We start from the raw sequence: 23,372 nt of genomic DNA on the forward strand, positions 1-23,372 counted from the left end.
TTGCCAAGCTTCTGGGTCACCTTGACGCTTACTCAAATTACAGCAGTGTTACCTGTCGATTACCACTGTGTTTAATAGCAGCAGAATGGTTAATGCCTAACATTAAAATGTGTACTTAGCTTCTGATCTGTGACAAGTCTATAATTGTGTATTGAAAATTCTTTAAAGATGTATGATGAGAAGTGATTAGTGATCACTTTTAGATTATTGCCTTAATTTCCAAAATGGAATGCCTAGCCTTTTGTATTTTTGTTTATTTTAATACGCAGTAATGTAGTTTAATGGTCCACAAAACAACACATGGGTTTTTTTACTCTTTGATATAGAATAGATACCAAAAGAATTGAAGGCAAGAAATGTTGATGTCCTTATGTGGTAAATATATAGTTTGCTAAATACCAATCGTGCCAAAGTGTGATTTTACTCATGCCAATTTAACCAAAAAGTTTTGCAACTGAATTAATTAAATACCACCCAAAGGAGAAAATTTGTTCTTTTCCTGTGAGCTATTTCTGGAGTAGAGGAGAGGGAAGGGTGTAGATCTCCTTTCAACTCAAATCTAATCCACTGTTGTCTTTACAAAGACTGTTAGAATATATATTGCCCTATGACTGCTAAAATAAATATTGAGAATTATTGGATTATCTTTGAAGAAAAGCATATTTTAAGAAAGCAGGAACCCAGAATTGATTATTTTTGTTTGAGTAGTCTTCTAGTTTTTTGGGAGTAAACAGACCTTACTTCCTTCCTTAATATCAGAGGTGGTTGTTTTGTTTACTGTCTTGAGATCTCCCACACACTCAGGCTGCTTTCTAATGGCAGAAAATAATGAGAAGAAATGGTGAGTGTTTGTAAAGTAAATATTATCCTCAGTGGGTGAACCTGCTGATGACATAGCCCCATATCTAACCAGCTGAGCTGTGTAGCAGTAATGCAAGTCCAGTGCCACAGTCTTCATATCTACCTTGGGTTGCAGTTGGGGAAATCACAGTTAAAGAAATCCTTACTCAGAAAGAAAGGTTGTGATACAGATGGGTCACAGAAAAACTTGTATTTGTTCTGGAACTGTATTCAGTGCGTATTTGATGTCATCAGAATAATTTCTATCAGTTTAAGCGTTTTAGAATGCACCTAGCGTAAGCTGCTGTGAGAGCACCATTTATCAAAATGTTGTGTTCTGCACAGTGCTGCGTCAGTCTTGTTAAATCTTATTAATCTTTACTCGTACAAGAAAACTCCTTAAAGAACATGGACTGCTTTCATTACTAAGAGTTATAAACTCAGGCTCTTTATGTGTGATGATGTACCAATGAAAAGACCATAAACATCCATGAATTTGAGAAACAGGAGGTGAAGGCAGGACGTAGTCAAACATTGCAAAATGGAGACACATACAGAAAGGGTTTAGCCCAAAGTCTGAAAGTCAGTAGAACAGATTGAAGCAGGTGCAGCCATGGTTAAACTGTTTGTTCTCCTGCTAAATAATGGGGTCTCTCAAGTTCTTGAATAGAAATAATCTTCTGTATTTTGTCCTGTTTCTAGCATATGACCTCTACAACTTTTTAGTGCTGCGAAAAGTACGAAAAAAAAAATAAATAAGAGCAGTCTTAACATATTGCTGCACAAAGTTGTGTTGGGGAAAAAATAAACAGATGCTGCAAACTCAGTACCATAAGGATTTAAGAAAACACATGATTCTTTTTAGGTATGTGCCTGGATCAACTCCAAGCATGTGTGGAATTGTGGGGATCAGTCTGACTAATGTAAAATAAGTTGGCACCTTCTGGTACTGAGCTTAGTTTCCTGTGTAGCTGAGTGAAAAGCTGGCATTGTAGCATGCCAGTTGCAGTTAAACTGGCCTGGTAGGAAGCTGAAGGCTGGATAAAGGACCCTGGTGTAAGATCCTTTCCATGCATCCAGTTTCATAATCCAATTTTGACTCTAAGCATCTGTCTAACAGGGCTCAAAATCAAGTTTATCGAGTCACTAGTATTGTTCCTTGCATAATTGTGTGGATGCCCAGCCAGATACAGTGGACTTAGATTTGTGTGCATTATTCATCAGCCCTCCCTGGTTTCCCTGGTGGTTCGTGCAGAGTTTCGTGAACAGCTGGGCAGGCATTTATGCAAGGGGGAGAAGCAAGATGTGCAGGATTCAGTCAGTTTTTCCTGGCTACTGCTTTGACAGTTTTAATATCTATGAAACTAATGTCAAACTTTCATAATTTTTTTTTTACAAACAAACGTTTGTTTGCTTTAGATTAATTTCAGTATTCCAGATATATATATTTTTAAAAACTGCTAATCTCATGACTCATTTACCTAGGAGGTTATTTCAAGTGGACTTAGAGTTTATAGAATAGCTGAGATGTTATGCATAAAATTCATTGTGTTCCCATGGGAAGATCAAAAGACTGGAAACAACTTACTTCCTACGGAGTCTGACTTGTCCCATCAGCGTCATCACTGACTTTTGCATGCCTTTCCACTCATTCCTTATCTCCTTGAGCTCCTCACCACCCAGACCCAAACCAGATCTGATCCTGCAGCCATAAAGCCCAGTTAGTCTGGTACTGTGTACTGTAGCTAGTATGACCTGCTGAGAGACAGAGCAGTCTGTATCTGCTTCGATATTTGTGCCATGTGTGACTTCAGGCAAATCATAGCAAAGGAAATGACAAGTCAGTTGTCAGCAGAGTGTGATCCATACGTTCAGGACTGCAGGTGCTTTGAAGTGGGCAGGTCTGGTTGGCCATGCCTTTTTGATTTGTACCTGCAACTCTTTCTGTCTGCAAAGGTTTAAGTGGCAAAGGCTGAAATACAGGGAAGGAGGCAGGTGCACAACACAAGGATGTTATTTTTGTTAGATGTTGTGCTTATGAAAGAGATCTACAGGTCTGCATATCCCACTGTTCTCTGTTCCCATCTACAGTGCTCAGCATCTATGGAAGATTCAGCAGGCATTTATTTGTGGATAATCAGGTATGGGATGTCTGTGTCTCCACGGTATGTAGTGGGTTCTTCAGGCAGCTGCACAGCAATGAATTTGCCAGAGTTACTCTGAATCATTCTTTGAAGCATTCACTGATCATAATTGAATAAAATAAGAATCTTAACTGGAAAAAACAAAGCTTCTCTGAATTGACCCGAATTCAATTACGTTTCCCCCTATTTCTGATGTTTTGAAAACTGGTGTGCTGGGGCTCTTGGACTTAATGCTGCTGGGGTATATTACTTTGTACTATTGTGTTGTGGTTGTGTTTAATATCTAAACATATCAATAGATGGGCGATTGTTCAGCATTTTTATAGAGTAAGTTATGTTGGCAATGAGTATAACTGATGGACAGGTTTTTCTGTACTGCTATCATATTCAGTAGTTCACACAATAGTTGGCAGGCTTAGTCTTTATGGCTAAGCTACTGGAATGAGCCTGCTCATAGCTTGCCTCCCAAAGTTCTGCCCCATAGAGCGTGAAGGAGGCAGGGCTGTCACAGCTCCTAGGATTTATTTTGGTTTTTTTTCAGTCAATATCTTGGCCAAAGATGGAACAATGAACAATAAAAAAAAAGGGTTACAAGAGAAGTAGACCTTTATAATTCATTAGAATAGAGGTAAATATAAATAAAATATGGAAGAAACCTGGGTAACAGGTACAATGCTGTCTGGTTTTCAAGGAACACTGAAACTACCGGTGTCTGTGCTTTACATATGCCAGGCTGATAAGGAGGGAAGCATATTCGTTTAAAATCTACAACTTCCATTTCCAGTCCTGAGTTGGTTTTACCCTCACTAAAAAAGAAAAAATATATCTTTCCTCTTGCTACTGGCAAGAATAAAAGACTGTCTGAAAAGTCTGTGGATTTTGACTTGGAAGAAACAGGACCATACAAGTGAAAAGAAGAAAAGCTAGGAAGTCCCTGATTAAATCTTTGCAGTGGCATGTTTCTCCATACAGTTCCCTTGAACTAAATACATTTTTTAAATTCTTACCTTTGGTGGTTTTTTTTTAGTCTCATCTCTCAAGGACAGCAAGAGCAAGCTATGAACAACAGATAATCAAATGAAGGCAGGTTTTTTCCTACCTGGGATTTCTGCATCAGTAATTTAGAAAGTGATTATAAATCCAGGTCAGAAAAATGAAGCAGATACAGGCATCACAGCCAGTCTAAAATATCTTCCATCTTAACTTCAAAACTAAACAAGAGAGAGGAAAGAAGCATATCCCTGCTTTTGACTAATGGCTGAAGAAGTGACTGAGAAGGATGAATAGGGGACACCTTTGTAAAGACCAAGAAGCTTAGTAGGGTTCAGATAGATAAGCTACTCTCTACAGTCACCCAGGGTAGACAGAGCTGCATCATTTGTAGCCAAGAGTATCGTTGGTTGGGATCGGAATAACAGAATAGCGGCAGAGTGCCAGAATAACACTGCTGTCTCAGGAATCAATCCAGAGAGGGGGAAGGGTATGCCTTCTTCCAGGGTCAGTGGATAAACACAACTGTGGACAGATGGATGATAGAAGTAATCTCTGAGGGATATTCCACAGAACTGCAGGGAAGCAAAAACGGTGGAGGGAGGTACAGAGAGTGATTTGTCTCTTGTCAAGATTGGGAGCATGACAAAGTGGGGGGGGGGGGGGGAAGTAGTTTTTCCTCATCTTCATCTGACAAGTGGGACAAACAAACAATGCTTCCAAACTAGTAAATTTTTTAGGGATGTCTTTTGAAAATAGTCCAAAAAAAACCAAACCAACAGTAAAAGCTCTACATTCAGGTATTTATATGGTTGTCATCACTGTAATATCTAAGCAGTAATTAATGAATTGGAATGTCAATAGAATACACCACGGCTGGCAACTGAGATGAATAAGACATGTTCTTTTCTTATCTGTCTTGTCTTACCCTGGCAGCTGATCTGACTACAATGATTTTTCCCTCTTACTGCTCCTCAGTTCCTCCACTGCACTTCAGCTTTTCTGCGGTTATTTCCCATCTCTGATTTTAGAAGTCTGGAAAAAAAAATAAAGCTGCTTTTCACTTTTTCTAGGTTTCTATAACATTTCACCTTAACATTGCTGGTTACTTAGGGTAAACAGGTAATAGTGAAATCTATGTACTCCATTTTATTCATAGCGGTTGACTCTTCATCATTTAGGTTACAGAGACTTCAGGGGATTAAGGTGTCCATAAGACTTTTCTTCTCTACTTTCCTAAGTTGCCTCTTGTGTCGCAAATTAAATTTATTCAAAGTAAACACAATGTTAATATTAGTCTTGTGCCCAGTTTAATACTAATGGGATTCTGAGCTGTGCACTTTGTTTTATTAAATGATTTGGGGTTCATTAATGACATAGTGGGTAAGTATAACAGCAGTTTGCAACCTCAGGTAGCTTTTTGTGATGCAGGACCAGAGTCTCTGCTTGCTTTCTGGGGACTCTGGGAATTGTTTCCTGTTTGGAGTTGTTCTAACTTGCTCCAACTTTCTCACAAGCAAATATCCTTCTTTAGTTATTTTTCTAGCCTCTAGTAATACACACTTATTTGCCACAGTTTTTCCAGGAATGTGAGTGAGAGAAATGTATATAAAAACCCTGTATTGTTAACATGGACCTTGGAATTTGTTTGGTAGCACACAGAAATATACCCGATGATCCTAACCTTTTTTGACAGCCTAAAAGGGAATTTAATTAGTTTGTTGCTACTTAAGATTCTTCTGTACCTGCCATGTATATTAATGGGAATATGCATAGACTGGGCTCTTTTGAAAATCTGCATGATGTAGAAACATTATTTTGATAAAATCAAGCTCTACTTCAGTCTGAAACAATACTTTATGTTGAAAAATACATCACAGTCAGCTTAACACCACTGGAAGTACTGGTACTTACTGGAAGAAAGGCTGTCACTTACCAATTCAGAAAAATTAGCTAGAAAGTGGAGGTTTTTTTCCCCCGATTCTGTTAAGAAATGTCTAGTAACCAAGGACCAACTATTGCTAAGAAACTGATATACCGCAGTGGCGATGGTGAAGAGCAATTACAATAAAGCCACTTTATGATGGGTTCAATTTTCTGTCATGATGGCACAGCCTGAAATGGATCCATATCTTGTCTTATCCTCTAACATTAGATTTCTTCTTGGTGCTAGCAAAGCTGTTATTATATGGTCACAAAAAGATTTTTTGACTTTGTGATCTCAGAAAGAGCCAGGACATAAGGTTTAAGAGCTAAGGATTTAGGTAGTCCAGTGAGCTATGAGATGATCTGGATTAGTGCCCTGACTGTCAGCCCCAGGATGACTAGAAATCTAGGTCTCTGGATCCAGTTTAGTATGGTCAAAATAATTTTGCTTCCTCTTTGCCAGTAGCTTTTGAATGACTTTGTGGTGTTTGTTGCAATTGTTTCTATGTGGCTGTGACAGCCAGGAGAAAATTACTCTTCCTGTCTCAGGAAAGTGCATCATGTTGTGTTGACTGAAGTTAATGTATGTACAACACCTACAGATTGCCATTCATAGTTCTGCTGAGTTTTAAAGACAGATTGAAAGCAGCCTTCCTCCCTCTTCTTCAGGTATGTCCCTTTGTTAAGATTGTGGGAAATGCTCATAATAGTATGGCTTAAGCATTATGAAATCACTGTGTATGATGTAGCTCTCTAGAATGTTTCCATGTCACGTTCTGGACTGCAAGTTTTCATGTGCTGTAGAATTCAGTGGGATTTGAGGCTGCTGTGTGTTTTGTAGAATCAAGCACATAATATTGATGCCGTGCCATTAGTCTTGAGGTTAATTGGAGGACTTTTATTTTTTTCCCCTTGAGTTTGCCTAAGCAGTGATGAATACTTAAATTCTAGGCACAGCTGCCTCATGGAAGACTGTTGAAAAAATAATTTTTCTCTCCTGGAGCCAAAGATTTGAGGGAAAAAAAATAAATCTGTCTGTGCAGCTAACAAACTGTGCTGTTACTGATTTGTCGCTTTCTGTTTAGAGAATACAGAGAGCAACCGGGGTCAGAAACCTGATGAGAAGTCAATATCATATGTGCTTCTGAAGAAGGAACTTAGTGGTTTCCTTTTAAAGGAAGCCTTATTAATTTAGCATTAATAATATATTGAACTTTAAAGGCTCAAGGATATTGAGGCCATCTCTTTGAAGTTGCTGAGTATCCGTAAACCATACTGAAATTAATGGGAGTGGAGGCGGTGCAGCGCAATACAAAGTAAGAGCTATTCTGAAGTTAATATCACAAGATACTTTGCTGCTTCTTACTGCATTATTTTATAGAGCTCTTTACACTTTCTGTCTAGAAGTGATTAAACAACTCATTGGAGAGGAACTACATCTAACACAACACAGAGCAGGCTATGTGTACGCTGACACTCCTGTCAGACTCTGGAAAACACTGAGACAGCCAAATTGTATTAATGTGGTTTAGGACCCATGAAACCCTAAGCATGCCATCAGTGACTGAGATGAAAGGTGTTGGGTCTCTGGCGTTACCCTTTGAATTTTCCCTTCTGCTTGCAATCAGTTTTATGTTCTAATTACTGCAATACAGCATGTATTTTTCTCCTGCATTAATTTAGTTGCTTTGAGTTCTTGCAGTAGTTGAGCTTTGATGCAATTTTGAGTCTTGTGCCAGAGAAGGAAAAGAACTGTACCTCGTTCAGAAGTAATGTGAATCCCACAGATATGCATGGGGTATGAGGAAGCAGAGGCTCACATCCCTGGTCAATAGTAATTTTTATTTAAAACCTCCAGCATTCTTTCATATCAAAATTCCTCGCCTTTCCCAGACAGCATGGAGAGCTACATAGAAGTTTCCTGTCTCTCAGTCATTTCAGAAATGAAATTTTACTGAAGAAGAAATTACGAAAAAAGTATTACTTCAAAAATTGAAGCAAATAACATTAAGTGTAACACTGCCTTAGTATGCCAGCCATGTTACCAAAAAAAATACTTGGAGAGGGCAAACAGATATTAACTTTTACATTATGTAGTCTAACTCTTGTACAAGTGTGTTAGTCACATTAGAAGGACAGTAGCTTTATAGGGACATTTAATGTTCTACAAATTGAGTTAGGAACAGTTTGCGGAGTTTCATGTTAAATTGGGTGCAGTGACACAAAGTAATTCACCCTGCAGTGCAATCCATCATTTACGTTTGGTGTACTTAGTTGCTCAGGGAAGAGTGAGTCAGAATGGTTGTAACTTTTTCTGACTAAAAGCTTTAGATAGAACCTGTGCTTTTGTTCATTGATATTAGAACTTAAATAACAGTGGCATGATTGGGCATATATGCTTTATGGAAAAGTGCATATTACACCACCCAAACCCATATATTTATGCAGCTTCTTTTGACAGCGTGATATAGTATGCAGTTACCCAGCATGTTCATCTCATGTTCTTCATAAACATTATTGGGAATGATTCCTGCTTACACATAAGATTATTTAAATTGTTTTGATAGTATTCAGAGGTCAGAATGCAAGGAAGTTGTTAAGTAATTCTGTTTCAACAGCTGAGTGAAGCATAACTTGTAAGTGCCTAATCAGCACATTTTCGTGGGATACCTTCTACTAAATCTTGCATTTTCCTTTCTTGAACAATGGGATGATAACTGGTATTACAAGCCAGTTTTTACAAGTAGATAAATGAAAGTGCACAATCACCTGCAAGATTCATAGCAGGGTAAGAAATGATGTACTGGAGTCCTGCCTGCCAGTTCTGTGCAGTGGCCTTTAGATTGGCTGTCCCTTTCCTCACCTTTTAAGATTTGAAATTCTTTAGTGAAAACTTTCATAAATATATTTGTTGGAGGGGATGAGAATATCATCTGCACAAGGATCCTTCTCTCTACTGAACAGAGCTGAGCCTTATACACACGTTGGACTTCCTGCAAACAGAGTTATTGCTGGATACTACCACAGTCTTGCAGAGTTCTGGTGAGAGTGCTGTAAGCACAATGTGCATCCTAACGTGGGGTTAAGTACTTGTAAACATCTTCGTTTATGGTTCTTCAAGCAGCATTTAGTGACTCTGGACACTCAATGGCTCTCATCAAAAGCCAACTACATAGGGACAGTAGATGCAGCTGTAAGCTATGTTGTAATTTTATGCCACGTCGTTTGTCACTACCAGCATACATGAGTGTGCTTGTATGAAATCTCACCCTTTAGCCCAGGTTTTTAATTGGAATCTTATCAGGAAACAAAATTACAATGAACAGAAAATGGATAGAATAGTCAAGTCTTTGTGCCATAGCGGAATTCCCACGATAGTGCCTGACTTTTGCCCTCTGATATGATAAAAACAGGTCACGTCCATTTCACTTGTGTTGAATACTGTTTGGAATTCACAGCAGCAGTGAGAGCTTTTACACATGGGGATGCTGAAGAAGGATTTATGGAATTGGAAAGTACTGACTTAATGAAAGAGCATTTGCATGTTTTCTGAGCAAAACGTTATAAAAAAAAAATCTGGCATAGCTGATGAAAACATTTTATTTATTGCTCCCTTTATAATCCTTTGGGTTTTTTTTCCCTCCCTCATCATATGGTGATGCATACAATGTAGGCTGCAGTATTCATATGCAGGCTAACCTTTCCTGTCCTGTAGCTATTCACTTATAAACGAGGCTTTTATATAGTGCCTGAAGTGTGTGGTGTTTGCTTCTTTTACTATAAAAAGGCTGCATAAAAACATCTTAAGTTATAGCTGCAATTATGTACAGACTTGTTTTAAACAAACTAAACATTAATTATAGAGGGCTGAATCTTCAGCTAATTGCATCTGCGTAGTTCCCCTGCTGTCGCGTCCACTCCGTACATGTGTATTCCATTTGCTTTAAGAGGCCTTTGTTGGTGTGAGCCAAAAGCTGGTACTTGTGTGACTGAACTTGTTGAAACTAATTTTTTAGATTGACTAAGTCTGTGCTCCCTCCAAAGTTTAGGCAACCCATCCTTGGGTTTAACAGTGTGCAAAATAGCCACAGTGTAGTAATTAGGACTATTTAAAATAACTACAACGTATGTACATTACCTAAGATTCTGGAAGTGGATTTTGGCAAAAAAAAGATGAAACTTTTTCTTACAGCTTTTTTTTTTTTTTTTTTTTTGAGCCATCCTGCACTGTTCTCTCTGTAGGGCTCATTTTCTATTAGAACACATGGTTTTCTGCAACACTGCAGGGAAATTCCTCTAATTTTAATTTCTGCCAAAAGGCACAGCCATCTTGGATTACTTGTCAGTGGCTGAAGAAGATACCTTGAGAGTGATGAAGCTACTCAGAGTGAACTGTGGAACTCTGAATGGAAGGTCAAATAGCATTACAAAGCTAAGCAACACCTTCTGCTGGCTAGGAGAGAAAGATGAGACCCATAAAGCCAATAGTCAGTGGGCCACAAAGGGTGGATGGAAGTGAAGATTGCACCAGCATCTAATGCCTTATAAATGGAGGTTTCATTGTCAGTATTCGCTATTGTGATATCAGATTTAAGGATTTATTTTTCTGAGTTTCATATCAAAGTATTAGCAATGAATTAATGCTTTGCAGTAAGTTTATTATGAAACTATATGGCTCATAGTTGCAGCTGGGTTTCTTTTTAATCTCATAACTACACAGAAGAGGTAACTGATAAAAATGTTATCATGTATTTAATGCCTGGGCAAAACTAGCCAGGTTATCACGAGCAAGACTCTTAGGATGTAAGTTGAGTAGGGATAAGCATGCAGAGTGATTAGGATAACAATCAGAAGAGCTCAGATCAATAAAATTCAGATGAAAAAAGATTTTTTTTCCTTACTGCTGTGAGCGTGATTCTCCATGGTCTAGGATTTTTCATCTGTGTGAAATGGCAATAAAGTGAATGGACAATTCTGATCTGGTAGGATTCTACTCTTGGCTTATGCTCAGATGCAAATGGCATAAATGATGGCATCAGATAGAAGCCTTTTTATCTTTTATTTAAGCATAGAAAGTAAGTAATTATAGAATGACTTGTTTATATCTTGCGAATAAGCATATTTACTGAGGAATATTTTATATTAATTACAGCATTTTATATTACGTCAGCATTGTAATTCCAAGAAGATGTAGACCTCTTTGCACTGCAAATTCTATGCAGATATTTGAGCATCTGCATCATGGTACCTGGTATCTGATACAATCTTCTCTGACCATTTTTAAATAGTTTTACTGACTGAGCAACAGCTTATCTTTGAAACATAAGCCTACTCATTTTAACCTCTAAGCTAGATACAGTTAACTGATGAGTTATTGGGCATTGGCATCTTTTGCTGTTTGCATTTCCTGTACATTTTTATGATCCACTACAGTGCTGTTTCCCTGTACGTAGAAGTCACTGGGAAACAAAAATGCATGACATCTCATAGAACTTAGCCTGTAATTTTATGGTCCACAATGAGACATACCTGCAGTAGTCTGACAAAATAAAAGCAACATGCGTCGTATCAGCTCCAAATAAATATCCTGTCTCCTCTACAGCAGCTGCATTGAAAGAGATCTGACATAATGGTGTTCTGCTAATCTCAGATACTAGTGATTCTGGTACCCAGGGAGAGAACACTAGCAAATGGAGGTCATTCAGTATTCTCTAGCACTCTGGAGAAATGTGGCGTTTTGGACTGTCCCTACCAGTGGCAGAATGTGGTGCTGGTGCTGACATTGCTGTTGCAGAGCTACTTGTGTAGGTAATCTGCTCCTAACAGCAAAGGGTCTGGTCAGGTGGGCCTGTTTATTTTGGTGCCTTGCAGAAGCAACAGTATTTCTTGGCAGCAAAGGGCATACTCTAGGTTTTCGTGGTAAAAGCAGAAGTCTCCAACATGTCAAAAATTAGTATTTTTTTTTATTTAGATATGTAACCCTCTTCAGGAATACAGAATTGCTTTCTAGACCTTTTGTCTCCTCAGTATCTTATGTGACAGGTCATGTCAAAAACAGGAGCTGCCGTGGAGGAGCTGCAGTATTCTGGTAGGAACATAGGAGTATCAAAATCCACAAAGCAAGCAGACATGTATCTGTTTATGGTCTTCAGGTGGGAGAATTGCAATGAGACATACAATAGTTTAACTGAGATAAGAAGGATGGTGGGAGAATTTTGCTGTTTTCAGTGTCATGAGGTGGCACATATGAGGAATTCTTCATTTTGGCAACAATTCCTGAGCCATAAGGTTAAACCTGTTTACCCAGGCACAGTGCCGTTCTGTCAGATGGGCACTGATACACCAATTGCAGAGACCCTGCGATGTTGTATGTGCATGAGGTGTAAGTGTCCCAGATAGGATTCCCAGCAAGGATTGTCCATATGTCTGTTCAATCTAATTTTATATTCCCTTGTGCCATTACTAGTCCAGGTATGGGTCTGATTATGTTTCAAAAATAGAGAACAGCTTTTCTCTCCTTTAATAAGACCTCTTGCTCACTTGCATAACATAGATTGGAGACATGGTTTAGGAGAAGTTTTTGGAAGACAAACTTTCCTCCCTGGCCTTACTAGACCCCCCTCCTTTTGCATTCAGGGAAATGAGAGCTTTGTAAATCTTTTTCCCTTCTAAACAAAGTCCCTTTAGCATCCATCACAGTAGATCTTTGTCACTGAGCTGGATTTTATATGCACAGCAGACTGTAAATCTGTGTTCAGTCACACTCTGCACTATTTTGCAGGATATTTTGCCTGAACTGGTATAAAACATTGAGGTTTCAAGGTTCAAGAAAGAGCATGGCAGTGGGGACTGTCTCCCTAGCTGCTCTCTCACAACATTCACCTGCCTTTCCTCTTGATTTCCTCAGTGGCCTTGGTTTTCTGTAAATCAGCAGGATTCCTAGCATTGCTCTTGTCCTATCTTAGATATTTTATTTGGCTATAGTACAACATCTTATTTTGCTTATTGTACTCCTTTTCATGTATATGGAAGAGATAAGGATCTAACCTCCCTGGGATGCGCAGAATAATGCCAGGTCGTGTTCTCTGATAGCTGAAGCAATTGCACAGGTATCCAATTATTTAGTACAAAGCTTTGGTAATCTAATTTGGATGCTCATCTCGTGTAGTCAGTTCCATACTAATGCAGCAGATTTGAACAAATATGACAAGAATCTTAGTTTTCCTGATACTCCTTTTTGAATACGAAGTGGTGGAGCAACACACTCAGGCAGAGCTGCAGAGTTGGCCTCTTTTGATTTTGGTTTAATTTCAACTCTGACAAATAGGTTGTGTTTTTCTTCTGGACCTGGCATGTATCATTTAGTTTGGCCACAGAGTGGGCAAAAGCAGTATGTTTTTTGAATGTATATGTTTCTATGAATGCTGACAGTAAGCAGTTGCATTTGAAAATACCCATCCTCCCTGAAGTCTTCTTAACTTGCCTCTATCTCCGCACATTCTTTTTTCACCCACTTTTAAAATGCAGCTGCCTCTGGTTGGCTGGACCAGCTTTAGCTGTGTATATTACTGCGAGGTGCACATTAATGCAATGTAATTTTCTGGATATGAATATTGTGCTGCTCAGATATTTTGATTGTGGGTTGGGATTTGCCATTTTCCAAATGTTTGTATAGCGCAGTCCAGAACAACAAAGCCATACGCAGTTTGAGTTCTCTAGGCAATGATATAAAAGCTAAAATAGTGACAGTAATGTCATCTGCAGACTGTAAAGAGTGCACAATAGAACAGTCCTTTCAGTTTAACATGTCACCATTCAGCTAAAGGAACGAGCATTAGTACTGCAAGGAGGAATCTGCATCCACCCATACCCCACTCCACTACTGTGTCTGGATTTCTGGGAAAGCAGAGTGTTGGTCCTTCTGTTAGTATGTTTAATTAACTCCAGCTTTCCTTTTGTCTCTGCAATTTACAGTCAGTTAAATCATAAATACCATTTTGTTACTAACAGAACAGTGTATAAGAGTCCTCAACTTGTATCCCTTTTAGTCTGAATGTCACATCCTCTTTGTAATTTTTAATGACAACAACAATTTTTATTATATTGCTGGAATGTTTCCTAGAGTTAATGTATCTTTTGTATGTAATATGTGATTTAAAAATGACACTGCAGCAGAAAGCTGCTAAATCCAGCATCTTCTGTAGCTGTATATTTGTGTTAAAAAAATTCTTGGACTTAGTGCAGGTTGAAAGTATCTTATAAAGCAAAACCAACTCAAAATTTAAGTTAATGATACACAAGGTAGCTGAGCTTTCTGTAGCTCAGTGAGAGTTGCTCTAAATATTAAAATACCAAGCAAAATACAAGTGAAGGCAGAACACATTTGCATAGCAGCTCTGATCTGCTATCTTATGGAAATCAACTGCACGTTTGTCTTGCTGTGTGTCTGTGTGCCCTTTGAAAGTATTTTCAGTTAACAGAGATTCTACATTTTGACCACAAAATTTGCTCCAGTTTTGATTTCCTTCAAAACAAAGAAAAGTAATGACCTTATGAGTAGCAAACTGACTGATCAAGACTTTTCCACTCTTGACTTTTCAGGAATTTAGACAAGTCATTTAAGCAACAGTCTCATCAGGGGCAAACCATATCCAAAGCTTAGCCTTTTATCGTTACAACCTTCAGAACAGTGGTCCAAGAAACCTTTCGTTGTGTAACTGCACTGTGCTATCAAACACAACTGCAATAGAGTTGCATGTCAAATACGTGTAACAGAAGCAAGTCTCTTGCCTGGCTACCACCATGACTGTGGTGGGGAAAAGTAGTAGGTGCTACACTGCAGACAGAGAACCAGCAGGAAAAAAAAAAACTTATATTCCTGCCTCAGCATTATAGCATAAGCCAGTATTTGTGAGGCCACAGGCTACACATTTGTTTTCCTGTTTTGATACTCAGAGCACATGGGATGAGAGGAGAAACAGTTATAGACGCAGCTATTGCCTGTGGGTCACTTCTTCCCATTCAAAGTGAGATATTACTGGAGAACTCAGGAAAGGAAGGGGAGAAACTGCTTTTCACTCCACCAACCTGGACTCAGATATTGACTACTGTGTATGAGCACACTCCATTTTTCTCCATTTTTATCCCATACTGAATTTATGAGTGGCACAGAAACCATCAATAGTGCTACAGATCCTCATTTTCTACCTGAATCAAGTTTAGTGATCCGTTCTTCAGAAGCTGAGTATGTTTTACTGTCTGAGAAACAAGGACAAAGTCCTCTAAGATACAGATGCTTATAAACATCACTTGGGAATTTGAGGAGTGGCTCTTCTGAAAAGATGGTACCCTGTTTGGAGTTTCCAAAGTTCATATAATTAAATATTTCCTGTGCCTTGCCTTAATTTTATGGTTTATTTAATTATTTCTTTCTAGCTCAACAAAATTCACCAAAAATCCATGAAGGCTGGTGGGCTTATAAGGAAGTGGTCCAGGGAAGCTTTGTTCCAGGTAAGTGTAATTTTAAAATCTTAGTTTTTATTAAATGTTATTTCACTGAGATTAGTATAGCTGGGTTTGGAAGAGATATTTTTGTGGGTTTTTTTTGTTTTGTTTTGTTTTTAGGTTCTTTGTTTTTTTTTTTAATCCATTGCAAAGATTTGAAGTACAAAAGTAATAAACATCATATTCTAGTGAGGCTAAAAATGTTTTTGTCAGTATATCATCCAAAAACCATGGCTGTTTTCTGGGAAAGAAATCATTTTTATGATGCTCCTGGTTTCTCTCAGTAAAACTAACATGATGCTACTTTGTGAACGTGTGTGTTCTGTGTATAGAAAAGAGAAAGGACTGAAAAGCAGTATTATTACCTGGATGAATTTGTTTATCTGATGCAGCACTGCTAGATAATCCCATTTCTAGAAATTCAAGAGTGCATTAGGAAAGGAACTTAATTGAAGCATTAACCTAACATGCAAGTTTCACTGATTTTTATTTTGGAAACAAGAAACAGTGAGTGAAAAAAGATGAAAGCCTAACTTAGCTCCAGTAAGATTTAGTACATGGTAAATAATCATTAGGCAGCTAAAAGGATCTAAATAAACAACACCAGCTGAATTTGATAGGCAGAAGTCAAAATCAGACTAACAGTAACCTGACACTGGGCAGTATTGGTGCAGCTCCTCCAAAACATGTACTGGTTGTCACAATGCTATGTGCTCCTTAAGGACCCTGTGATCTGAGCAGGACCTTAGCTTGTTCTTTTTAGCTCTGGATCTCTCTAACACATTTCAGGATTCAAGCTGCCTGAGACACTAGTAGTTCTTAGACTGACATTTTTTTTATTGTTGTTTTTGACCTACATTTCACACCTGATCTTTTTGTGCTCCTTTTTTGTAAATTATTTTATTCTTTCTTTGAAACAGAATTACTTTGCTGGATCTCCACTGTTCCATTTGACTACATGTTTCCATTTAGAAGGGGAGTCAGGAAACTTTAGCAACGTCTATTTTATGTTCAGCTGTGGAGCTGATTTGACAGTACATTCCTCATTCAGCATACACATAAATATTCAGTGATTATTGTGTTCGGTATGTTTTCAGTGCAATTAAGGTAAATATGCATTAATTAATTAATATGCATTAATTTATGTATATTAGCTATATACTATAAGTTAAAATAGTGCTTCAAGTTCTATTGTGAATATAGCATGAAGATTGCTACATAATCTTTATTTCCTCAAAGTACTAGAAAATATTACTTGGCCATTGTGTGAGCTCCTCCTAAGAATCTGTAGATTTGATCTATCATCAGATATTTTCACTGTTGTGACAACAGTTACAATCATTTCAAATATCCAAAACGCTGATTATCTCGGTAGGCATACTAGTGCAAATGAGACTAAATATTTCAAGCCACAAATCTCTGTCACCAAAATTCTTATGAAAAGCACATACGAAAGTCAACATCTACAAGCTTGGAGCTTAATTACATATTGTTGTAGCATAAAGTAGCTTTTCAGATTCACTTGAGATGGGTTTGGGCTGTCAAAGGTGTTGCAGTGTATTGTTACACATGTTTAGTTCCTAATGTTGATAGTGGGGGAAGAAATGTGAAGAACAATCTCCTGCTTTCCAGAAGAAATTTCTGACATCCTGATTTGCACAACCCAGGCAGATGCCTAGTAGAGCATGAATGAAAAAAAAATTTGCTTTACAGACCTTCTAATTATTTCAGCTTAAGTTATTGAGAAAAATGATGTAATTATCAGCATGTAAAGAAATGTAAGGTAATGCTTGTGGTATTCCAGTCTTAATACTGTGAGAAATTTGGGCTTAGGAACATCTTTAGAAGATTAAGGAGCAAACAGTCATGAGACAACCTTTCAAGAAGGAAGACCTTTTAGACTAGTATGAAGAGAGATCTCCTTTCTGAGAAAACTCTGAATTAGCCATACATGTTGAGTATCACACTAACCTAGCACACATTCTCAAGAATTGGTCCAGAAGGACAGTTATGAACAGCTCACTGAAGCGACCATGCAGAAAGCAAAGCTAATTTGGGGGCACCTTTATTGCAGACTGTCATGTTTCTTTCAAATTCAGCCTCTAAGCCTTAGGAGAGAAATCCCATGAATTTTTACAGAACAAACAACTAATTTTTTTCAGCAGCACCTAGATTTCAAAGTCTTTGAAAACCATAGTTAAAGCATTTAAAAGATGCATTTTATGTTTGTGATCTCAGACTAACACATCACAAAGGATATGTTAGTGCATATTAAGTTTATCCATAATGTTAGCAGTTGCATATCAGATCTCGCATGAGATGCTAATTAGCACCTGAGAGGTGATAGCTGCGAAGCAGTCTGAGGAGCTGGAGCTGAAGTTGCTGCCTGATGTGCACCAAAGCAAACAGCTATAGTCATCTGCTAAGATGTTTCCTTTCCACAGATGTTTGTCCTGTCCCAGGGCTGGAAGTTACCACCTCTGAAGATATTAGAAAGGAATATTTGTCCAAGACTCTGTCACTGCAATTCAAAACTGGCATCTAAGCTAGTAAGATTGACATGACTGCAGCTCTTTAGCTGCTTGGGGGAGCAACCACAGGCACAGAGATGACTAATAGGGGGTAACAGCACTGTAAAACACTCAAGGATGAGTTGCTAGAGTTTGTCTGTCAAGGCTTTGGCTGTGTGAATACTTTTCGCCTACTTCAAAGCAAAGTCACTGTCTTTCTTTGAACTATCACTTCTTTCATGTATATTTGTGTAAGAATGCATTTAGGAGTGTAACACAACATTCCTAGGTTAGAATACGCCATTCGTAAGTTTTTCCACTTAATACCCTGTTTTGGGTGCATATAAGTCAAGTCCTAGCAAATGCTCTGGATCCCGTGCAAATTTGTCTTTGAGCAGTTCATAAAATCAAACCGTACTTCACTACATTCCCCAGATCTGAGACTCCTTATATTCTGGGATAGATTTTAGGAAAAAATACTTTAAGTCCCTTTCTAATGTGGTATGTTCATCTGGACAGTTTTTTTTTTTTTCCCCAGATTCTGGGATTCATAACTTAAATTACATGTTGTAAACCAGTGGCTTACAATCACTGATGTGTATCTCATAGGTAGGAGAGGATGAGGTGCAAGACCCATCACGCTGTCTTTCCCAACTTCCTTTCTTGCACTGCACAACACAGAAGAGAGCAATGGTGAACTGACAGGTTCTCTTACTACAGCGTAACCGTGGCTCGGGTCTTTCTTAGTGCAAGCCCTGCAAGTGAGGGTGCAGAGTTGTCAAGTGCAGGAAAGAAAGGACACCAGTGGCTGGATCTGTGTATGTGCTAGTAATGCATAAAACACTGCCATCGCTACCCTTTTCTAAAAGGAAAGAATTACTGTTATGATTTAAACCACATAGGCAAACAAAATAGAAAGTATATAGTGCTTTAAATTATTAATTGCATGGAAATTAGGTTCAAAATTAAACTTCAGGTAATGTTCCAGGAGTTAGAATGAATACTTTTCTTTAAGGATAGTGATTTGCTTAACTATATTATTACATGCTTTCACTACACAGACTTTTCTGGTATGGAATATCAAAGTAGTTCATGATGAATTAAAATACATTTAAATAACCTTTTTATATCCTTTGTTTGGCTATTTTGCTGTGACTGTGAATACAATGTGTCCTTGAAGCAACCATTTTCAGAGTGGCAAAGGCAATACTTCAAACTATTCTGAACCATTTCTTTTTACTTCGAACAGATTCACATAACCTTTGATACTCTTGTGTGTCTGACTGTATTGATTATTTTCATACTGATCCTCTGCTGCTGTTTTTTTTATAGCATCATAAAAGTAGGCTCTGGTAAGCCTACAGTATAAAGGTGGTTAAAAATCTAATTTGCAATCACAGAATTCACTCAGCAAAACTCCATCCTGTTACTGAGATTTTGGACTACATGTTAATACAAGGGCATGAGTGTTTCTCGCCCTGGAAAGACACTGTCTTCCTGACCCTTACTGAATTATACCAAGTCTAAAGTTACTTCACAAGGTGCTAGTGCTAATCTTAGCTGAAAGAGGAGGAAGTCCCTCTCTACCAAGTAAAAAGTGAACTTTGCTGAAGAAGCAGATTATGTTCTCCTTCCTTATAATAAAGATTGTAAAGCAACTTTAATTTCAGATAAAGATCTACACCCACTATGATTCATTACTGGCTACAGATCACCAAAGCGAAGACTACTTGTATCCCTGAGATTCTGAGAAATCCCCATTTCACAGTTCCTTTCAAACTCATTTTACTATGAAAGGGAAAAGGCTGCTAGAGATTGATAGTGCTGCTCTTGCCTTTTGTAAGGATCATGTTGATGGGATTATGCCCTAAGAGTGACCAGCTGGCAGAGCTGCACTGACTCCGAAGGAACATGGGGATAAGATTTGTGAAACACTGATAAACTCCCTCCAAGGAGGAAATGCATGAATTTAGTAATGATTTACAAGGAAAAAAAAAAGCCTAAAACATTTGGTGATCTTGGTCATGAGTGCCAAAATTTGATTTTAAACTTTCTGCTGTCACCATATGCTTTTGTTATGGCCCACACAGGCAGTTCAAGTGTCCCTAGTTTCTCCTGTGTGAGCTTTAAGATGTCTTTTTATTACAGCTTTAAGATTTCTTTTAAACTCTAAATTTCTTTATGTACATGTCCAAAAATAACCTTTGACAGGCAGGTCACTGTAAGAACCTTGAACTGTTTGGCCCTGGACTGAAACTGAGATTTGAAACTTCAAACCCAAACACATCTTAAACTTTCTGAAAAGTTCATGTATTATGCCATCCTCCAATCACATAGGTGTCTATTCCATACACTGAAGCTGGTGATCACTTAGTTTGGCTGCCTAAATAATCATAGAATCATAGAATAGTTTGGGTGGGAAGGGACCTTTAAAGCCCACCCAGTCCAACCCCCTGCAAGGAGCAGGGACATCTCCAACCAGATCAGGTTGCTCAGAGCCCCGGCCAACCTGGCCTGGAATGTTTCCAGGGATGGGGCATCCACCGCCTCTCTGGGCAACCTGGGCCAGTGTTCTGCCACCCTCATTGTAAAAATTCTTTTCCTAATATCCAATCTGAATCTACCTCCCTCTATTTTAAAACCATTACCCCTTGTCCTATCACAACAGTCCCGGCTAAAATGTTTCTGCCCATCTTTCTTATAAGCCCCCTTTAGGTACTGGAAGGCCTAAAAATACAAAACCTAAACCTGCTGGTTGCTACTCCTGCATTGCTCACTTTTGTCCTAACTATAACATTTCTTCTAGTCTTATTTTGGGACTTCAGGAGGCTGCAGCATCACTCACCATCTGGTGCATTTTGCTTGTCAGTGAAAACAGTGGTGCTGTCTGAACTGCAGTAGTGTTTTAAACAGTCTGCACACACTCTTCAAAATAATTCAGTCTGGTGCCGACTCTGAAGAATTAACCAGCCATATATAATTATTTATTGGAACAATAATAGCAGTTTTTCTTTTAGAAAGCAATATATTGGAACACTTCATTTCTTCAGGGTGATAGAGCATAGGTTCTGGAAATCATTCACTTATTGATTGGAACTAAGGTTAGGTATGTATAATATTTCAGCTTTGCTTGTCAGTTAAAGATAGCTTGAAGGAAATCTATTTTGTACCAAGTATTTTCTTGGTTTCTTACTTCCTTTGGTGATTCTGCAAAAACTGACTGTTTGCAAATCATGTGACTAGAAAAAAAAAGCTAGTGTTTGGTTTTTTTTTTTTGTATCTTTGCATGGGAGTTTAATATAATTGAAATGTAAAACCATTGTCTCACTTTCCAATGAATTGCTGATACAATTCATTATTTTAAAATAGCAAGGAAGAGATGAGTTGACTCTTTAATTTGGAAGAAGAAAGGAATACTGTTGAGAGGAGACATTTGATGGCCTCGGTTCTGACATAAATATTGCAACATTTGCTCATCTTCATATGAATTGTAACCAAATTACAGCGTTAAGTTTGAGCCACTCTCACATTAGTAGTAGTGCTGTACTTAATGAGAGTCTCAGAATGAGTCTGTAATCTTGAATTGCCCATAAAAATGTAGAGAGGCTGGTTAGAGAGTGATTCACACCTTGAAGGTTTGATTTATTACTGAACTTAAATATGAAAAAAAGTAGAATTTAGCATATTAGAATCTGGTTATGGTTCTACATAGTACTGTACCTGCACAAGGAAGTACAATTCCATGCGATACAACCTGGTCTTTGGGTTTAGTCAACATTTAGCCTTAATAAAACAATTTTATGGGCGCTATGTCTAAATTAAAGCCAAGTTTTCCAGATTAATGATTTCACGAGTTGGATTTTCCTGACAAAGCCTCCAATCTCCTGTTATGTGGATACTCACATTGAACTGGGAGATGAAATGTCCTTTGGCAAGTCACTGATATAATTGAGAGAACTATGCCATACTACTTTATAGCAAGAAGTGTATTTAACAACCTCAATCTATGTCTCTGAACTTCTGATGATGAAAAGCTTTAAGCAAATATAAATACTATAAGTTGTTTTATTAGTTTACCTGATTTTAATACAAATGTGAATCTGCTTCCTTTCATGAAATGATGGAGAAACAATGCAAAATACTGTGTTTGAGTGGTGATCTGCAATTTTCTCCTTGAATAGCAATCATAGCAGTGGTAGAAGAATCAAAGTTGACACTGATTGTGAAGATGAACGTGTGAGAAACAGGATTTGTTTGTTCATTTAAGAAAATGCTGCAAGTGGCTGCTGAACGAAAGTGTCAATTTAATAACATTCTAGGATGTACATTAGGGGCATCTTGCTTGTGTAACGGGCACATTCTTAGCAAATTCAGGTGAGAATTCACAAGGTGTTCATTCATCTGGCTGTGGTCCAGTGGTCTTTTGTCTGTCCAGTAACTCTTAGTAAATAAGCAGGATTAAGGGATTTGTCTTAAACGTTTTGGTAGTGATCCTTCTCTGGGGTTGCCAACCAAGCTGAATCCTGACTGCAGAGGATGTGTCCTGGCTGAGGCTCTCCCGGGAATGCACTCTAAAGAAGGCAGCTCTGCCCACCTGCAGCATGAGCCTTCTCCTCACAGCACCCAATGGCACTGTGATTTATTTCCCACAGGACCCTGCTCACTGGACTAAGGAACCCAGGACTGGTGGGGTGCCTTTGTTACCAGCATAGAACTCAAAAAGTTACTGTCTTCAGGTCCTTCCCACTCCTTTGAATACCCATCTATGCAGCCCTTTTTTTTCGATACAGTAAGTTACTGCTTTACAAATGGTGTGTAGCTGCAGCTGTTTTGCAAACAGATCTCTGAATAAGTTTTTTTTGTTCCCTTAAGCTTCCTTCACTCCTTCAACAAAACAAAAATTTTAGAGAGCACGCAATGTGAACAAACTACAGTAAAGAACTCTGAAAACCTAAAATTTTAAACCTTCCCAGACTTCTGGTTGGACCACAGTTCCTTGCTGAAGTGGTCTCAGATCCCTTTTCCCCCTCACAGCCTAATTATCTTTCTTGGGTGTGTTTTTTCCTCCTAAATTATGACTAATAACCACAGAAGAAAAAATTGCGTGTAACAGATGTATCTTGGACTTTTTCTTCGTTATACTGACAGGACCAAATTATTCAAGTTGTCTTCTTGTCTATTTCTAGCTACAGCCAGGTGGCTGCAAAGGTCAAGCCTTCTCTTTGTAACAAAGCCTGCCTTGGACAGCAAGTTGTGTCTTGCTGTGTTCCCAGCTGTCGAGTACCTCTCCTGCTGAACCTACAGGTTCCTCCTGCTAGGACACAAGCAGTATCCTTCTACTTCAGGAATGTGCCAATATGGAAGACCTTCAAGGCAGTAATCTACAGTTAATTAGCGTACCTCGCACTTCGCAGTTAGGTTAGGTGCCAATTTTAGGGACAGCAGTACTACAATTACT

The 23,372-nt window shown here is 38.3% G+C and overlaps 1 protein-coding gene across 3 annotated transcripts in view; it reads left to right on the forward strand.

The window, feature by feature from the left end:
• CA10 (carbonic anhydrase 10 (inactive)) overlaps positions 1–23,372 on the forward strand; it is a 196,809-nt gene that overhangs the window by 23,981 nt on the left and 149,456 nt on the right. For all 3 annotated transcript variants that reach the window (XM_086762289.1, XM_086762287.1, XM_086762288.1), the window contains exon 3: positions 15,336–15,410. In XM_086762289.1, coding sequence (XP_086618415.1) covers positions 15,336–15,410 — 75 coding nt within the window. The remainder of the gene's footprint in view (positions 1–15,335; positions 15,411–23,372) is intronic.

This window comes from Chlamydotis macqueenii, chromosome 18 (genome assembly GCF_036417535.1).
Source record: "Chlamydotis macqueenii isolate bChlMac1 chromosome 18, bChlMac1.mat, whole genome shotgun sequence".
NCBI lineage: Eukaryota > Metazoa > Chordata > Aves > Otidiformes > Otididae > Chlamydotis > Chlamydotis macqueenii.